This window comes from Lactuca serriola, chromosome 5, assembly GCF_051521515.1.
Source record: "Lactuca serriola cultivar US96UC23 chromosome 5, Lser_US96UC23_V15, whole genome shotgun sequence".
NCBI lineage: Eukaryota > Viridiplantae > Streptophyta > Magnoliopsida > Asterales > Asteraceae > Lactuca > Lactuca serriola.
This window is the reverse complement of record NC_136412.1, coordinates 173,946,918-173,951,734: the sequence shown is the minus strand read 5'-3', so window position 1 is coordinate 173,951,734 and position 4,817 is coordinate 173,946,918. Positions and strand designations below refer to the sequence as shown.

At 38.2% G+C, this 4,817-nt stretch overlaps 2 protein-coding genes across 2 annotated transcripts; both read left to right on the top strand.

Moving 5' to 3' along the window:
• Positions 1 to 258: 258 nt before the first annotated feature.
• Positions 259 to 1,152, top strand: LOC145049955 (uncharacterized). The gene is made up of 2 exons (XM_078998289.1): positions 259 to 537; positions 625 to 1,152. Exons 1-2 carry the CDS (start codon positions 259 to 261, stop codon positions 1,150 to 1,152), a joined length of 807 nt encoding a protein of 268 aa, XP_078854415.1.
• Positions 1,153 to 2,250: 1,098 nt separating this feature from the next.
• On the top strand, positions 2,251 to 3,866 carry LOC145049954 (uncharacterized). The gene is made up of 7 exons (XM_078998288.1): positions 2,251 to 2,626; positions 2,754 to 2,822; positions 2,910 to 2,978; positions 3,030 to 3,116; positions 3,188 to 3,336; positions 3,432 to 3,563; positions 3,645 to 3,866. The coding sequence occupies exons 1-7, from the start codon at positions 2,384 to 2,386 to the stop codon at positions 3,832 to 3,834; spliced, it is 939 nt and encodes a 312-aa protein (XP_078854414.1). The 5' UTR covers positions 2,251 to 2,383; the 3' UTR covers positions 3,835 to 3,866.
• Positions 3,867 to 4,817: the final 951 nt, after the last annotated feature.

Sequence of the window (4,817 nt, the reverse complement as noted above, 5' to 3'; positions counted from 1 at the left end):
GGTACTGTTCATCGGAGTTACTGTTCATCGGCACTGTTCACCGCTGAGTACTGTTCACGGTTACTATTCATCAGCACTATTCATTGTCACCATTTGCAATTTTGGGGTATGCCTTTTTTGCTCGTTTCTGTATTTGGTTTGGTTTGATTTGTTCGTTTGTCGGTTTTGAGGGTTTCGTTTTCGTCTGGATTTGTTGATTTCAAGATCTTGATCATTTTTTGCTACTACTCGTATTTACTATTTGACTGATATTGAAATATGGCCCCAAGAGATGATTCTCTTCAGTCCATTAGTATTCAACTTGATGGCAAAAACTATGCCTATTGGAGTTATGTTATGAAAAATTTATTGCGGGGCAAGACTATGTGGGGGATTGTTACAGGTGACAAGAAGAAACCAACAGACGAGAAGGCCGCTAATTATGAAACCTTACTGGATTCATGGGAGACTGATAACTCCAAGATCATTACTTGGATTAATAGTTCTGTCATCCAGTCTATTGGTACTCAGTTGGCGAAGTATGACACGGCAAAGGAGGTTTGGGATCACTTGGCTAGGTTGTATACTCAGTCTAACTTTGCAAAGTAGTATCAGTTAGAGTTTGATATTCGAGCCCTCCAACAGAACAATCTTAGTGTTCAGGAATTTTATGCAGCTATGTTGGATTTGTGGGATCAATTAGCTCTTACAGAACCTGATGTGTTGAAGGCTTTTAAGCCTTATATTGATAGAAGGGAAGAGCAACGTTTGGTTCAGTTCTTGATGGCATTACATTCAGATTTTGAAGGTCCGCGTGGATCAATCTTGCATCGTACACCTCTTCCCACTGTTGATTCGGTTGTTCACGAGTTGATTGCTGAAGAAACTCGTATCAAGTCCCATGCTGACAAAGCTCCCAAGACAGCCACTCCTGCTGTCTTTGCTGTTTCACAACGACCCCAATCTTCAAACCAAAATCGTCCCAGAGTTGCATTTGATGAGTGTGCTTTCTGTAAGAAGAAAAACCATTGGAAGGCAAATTGTCCTTTATTGACAAGCAAGGGAAATCAACAGCAACAACAAACAAGATCACCAGCATACTCTCAGTCTTCACAACAGAACAAGTCTTCTGTACAGTCACGTCCCTCTTTTTCATCTTTTAGGCCAGCATAGTACGTTGCTGCTACACCTTCAGTTGAGAATGAAACAAATTTCACACCACCATCAGCCTTGGATCCACAGATTGTTGAGCAGTTCAGACAGTTCTTAGCTACCAATCCAACTGCCATGTCAGCTTCCATGTCTCATTCAGGTCTGTCTTCATCCAACACGTCAGGTATTCCTTCATCCTTGTGGATATTGGATTCTGATGCATCTCATCACATGTCACCACATTTTTCATCTTTTGCTTCATTATCTTCTCGTACACATGTCTCTGTTATGTCTGCTAGTGCTACACCCATGTCAGTAGAGGGTGTTGGTTCTATTGTCACTCCTTATATATCTTTAACAGATGTGTATTACATTCCTACACTTTCTTTGAATCTTCCATCGGTCAGTCAGTTGTGTAAATCTGGTTGTTGGGTCTTCTTTCACTACTAGAAAAAAGACCTTTAATGACGCGCTTTTTACGACACGCGATAATTAACGATACGCAAAAGGACATGCCCTTAAAATAGTGTCATCTCTCTAAAAAATTTAAGGATTTACGTCACGCTTTATTGCGTGCCCTTAATTTAGTGTCTCAAGAAAAAAAAATTAAAAACACGGAGGGCGCTTTATCTTAAACGCGCGTCGTCTGAACCTGTCGCTTTATAATTTTAATGAAGCGCGCTTTTAGTAGACAAGGGGGGAAATGAAATCCCCAAAATTTTGAAAACCCGCCTTTTTTTTTCTATCTTCTATCTATCTTTCATCTTCAACCTAACAAGGACGAGCATTGCACTCTTGATTTCCCTAACTCTTTCTCATTTTCTGATTCAAACTTGAAAGAATCGAAAAAAAAAATCTATCAATTTTGAAGCCTAAAGAATCACAACCCCCTATCAGTTTTGAAAAAAAAAAACTATCAATTTTGAACACAGACCTACCCATAATGTTTTTCACCGGAAGTCTCTTTCGTCTCCACACCCTTGAGATCTCTCCATCGCTTCCCGGAGGAAATCTCAGGTTGTTTTCAGCTTTGGGGTTTTTCAATTTCATCATTTTCCCCAATTTTCAGCTCCCGATTCTTCCCTTCTTGTTCTAATCTTACCCTTCGATTCCACCCCACCCTCCTAATCTCACTGATTCCTTCATTTTCAATGGGATCTCTTTCTTTGTGAGTTTTCTTTTCACGTCACAACAGTTGATCACCGAAGAAGCAATTTTCCAAATCTTTTTGTTGTTAATCAAAATTGCGTGTATGGCGATCAGATTCACAGTTTCTTACTCCGGCTACGTGGCCCAAAACCTAGCCACTGCCTCCGGAAAATCCAATACATGCCGAATTTTTCACGAGGTTTTTTCTCGTCCTCGTATATTCCAGAATCCCGACCGAGATCCCGTCGCCGGGTACGGTCCAGCAGCAACGGCGGGTTCAAGATCCATCCCCTCTACATCCATGAGCCCTACCCTTGATGTGGGTGATCGCATAATGGCCGAAAAGGTATAATCCCAATTCTAACCTTATTACACACTATATGAATGATGGTTGCCAATTTCGCCATTTTGGCTTTTCAATTCACATAGTGATTGTATGCAAGATTTTGAGTTTTTGCCTGTTATTGATTTAGGTTTCATACATCTTTCGGAAGCCAGAAGTTTCAGATATTGTGATCTTCAAGGCTCCTCCCATTCTTCAGGTGCGATTTCACTTCTTGATTATAAGTATCTTTGATTAGTTCTGTGTTTTGTTGTTTGCTCATTGTCTTGTATCAATAATCTTGTAGGAATTTGGCTACAGTTTTGGTGATGTATTTATAAAAAGAATTGTAGCAAAGGCTGGAGATTGGGTTGAGGTAAGATTATGATTTATGATTAGTTTTGACAAAAACACAATCTTGATACAGCTTCGTGATGGTTCTTCTCATCAAGGCACTGTTACATCAATGGAACCCAATGAGGGTCTTTTTGTCCTTAATTCCGAGACCTCCAAGGTAAACAAGCTACTTTCTTTACTCTTTAACAAACCTAAACGAGGGCAAATTCGTAATATGTTGTTTTGCAGAAAGGCAAGATTAAGGCTGTTCACCTTGTTGATGTTCCTGGCCACTCACGTTTGCGCCCTAAATTGGACGAATATGTCCCTCGAGCAGCTGGCTTAGTATTTGTTGTAGATGCAGTGGAATTCTTGCCCAATTGTCGTGTTGTTTCAGAGTAATTTATTTTTTTAATTATGATTTGAAACTTAATTCCATATGTGTTTTTTTATGGATATTAATCTTAACATATATTGTTTTGTTTGCAAAAAGGTATCTCTATGACATTTTAACAAAATCGAGTGTTGTCAAGAGGAAAATTCCACTTCTTATCCTTTGCAACAAGGTGGATAAAGTCACTGCACATACAAAAGAGTTCATCCGAAAACAACTGGAGAAAGAAATGTATGTTACACTTGTTTTGTCTGTGTTGTAAATGAAAAGGGTAAAACAGTAATTTACTCACATTCTTGAATGACTTTGCAGTGATAAGCTTCGGACATCAAGAAAAGCTGTATCAGATGCGGATATATCTAATGAATTCACACTCGGAATCCCAGGGGAACCCTTTTCATTCTCTCACTATGTAAACAAAGTCACTGTTGTTGAGGCTTCTGCATTAACTGGTGAGATTCAACCCTTGGAGCTCTTCATTAGGGAACGTGTCAACCCTTGATCTTTCACTCAATTCCATTCCATTTGTCAAAACGGAATTAGATAAATATCAACGGAATCGGAAACGGAATCGAAACTTTTCAGGACAATATCTTAATTTGTGACACAGGTAAAATTAAATATTTTCCTTTTGTTTTAATTGATGAACTACAATATCCTCTAAGAAACAAGAGTGTTTAGATGGTTAGGTGGTGCGGAAATACAACAAAACTTGTGAGCCAATGACAAGCTTTGAGTTTTCAAATTTTGGAATGTTAGGATTGCCATACTGGTTGTTGCCCCTTATGAAATCAGCTTATGATATGAGCTCTGTTTTTCACATGGTCTAGGACCACTAATTGCTTAGGATGGTAAATGGGTTGTCTTTTCGCGCCCTCCTTTGATACACCATAAAGGCATGAAGATTCTCTCTCTCTCTCTCTTTCTCTCTCTCTCTCCAAATTCTAAAACAAACAACAACAGGTAAATAGATGCCAACATTTTGCTTAAAATTCTGTGAACATTGAAAAAAAACGAGGTCGATAGTGCCTTTTTCATGAGATTGTCAAAAGTTGAATAAAATAAATAAATAAACAAGGGTAATATTGTAATAGGGAGGGTCTTAATATATAAAGTGACCAACCTCTCACTTAGCACGACAAGTCATTTTGATTTTATTAAGTAAAAAAGAAACAACCTTATCAATCTACATGCATTTAGTCATGTACTGTTGTCCCACAATTTGTCATCATAGAAGAAGACCCTGCTGTCCCACAAGGGTAATATTGTAATAGGGTTGCTTTATATGTCATCATAGAAGACCCTGTTGTCCCATAATTTGTAACAATTTGTATTATCATTATTTGATTTTAATATTAATTTGTTTTGTTTTATTGTTGAGGTTATAGACTGATAGTCTTACTTTTCATGTCATTATTATTTATTTCTTTTTTTGTTTGCAGTTTCTTGCAGAAACTTTGGATGTTGTTCAAGACATTGATTGGG

What these genes read in the sequence shown, in the direction of transcription:
- LOC145049954 (XM_078998288.1), top strand. Translation starts at nt 2,384, where the DNA reads ATGGCGATCAGATTCACAGTTTCTTACTCCGGCTACGTGGCCCAAAAC. An exon ending in ATCGCATAATGGCCGAAAAG is followed by an intron (nt 2,627 to 2,753) that starts GTATAATCCCAA and finishes TTATTGATTTAG; the next exon opens with GTTTCATACATCTTTCGGAA. An exon ending in AATTGTCGTGTTGTTTCAGA is followed by an intron (nt 3,337 to 3,431) that starts GTAATTTATTTT and finishes GTTTGCAAAAAG; the next exon opens with GTATCTCTATGACATTTTAA.
- LOC145049955 (XM_078998289.1), top strand. Translation starts at nt 259, where the DNA reads ATGGCCCCAAGAGATGATTCTCTTCAGTCCATTAGTATTCAACTTGAT. An exon ending in AGTATGACACGGCAAAGGAG is followed by an intron (nt 538 to 624) that starts GTTTGGGATCAC and finishes GCCCTCCAACAG; the next exon opens with AACAATCTTAGTGTTCAGGA.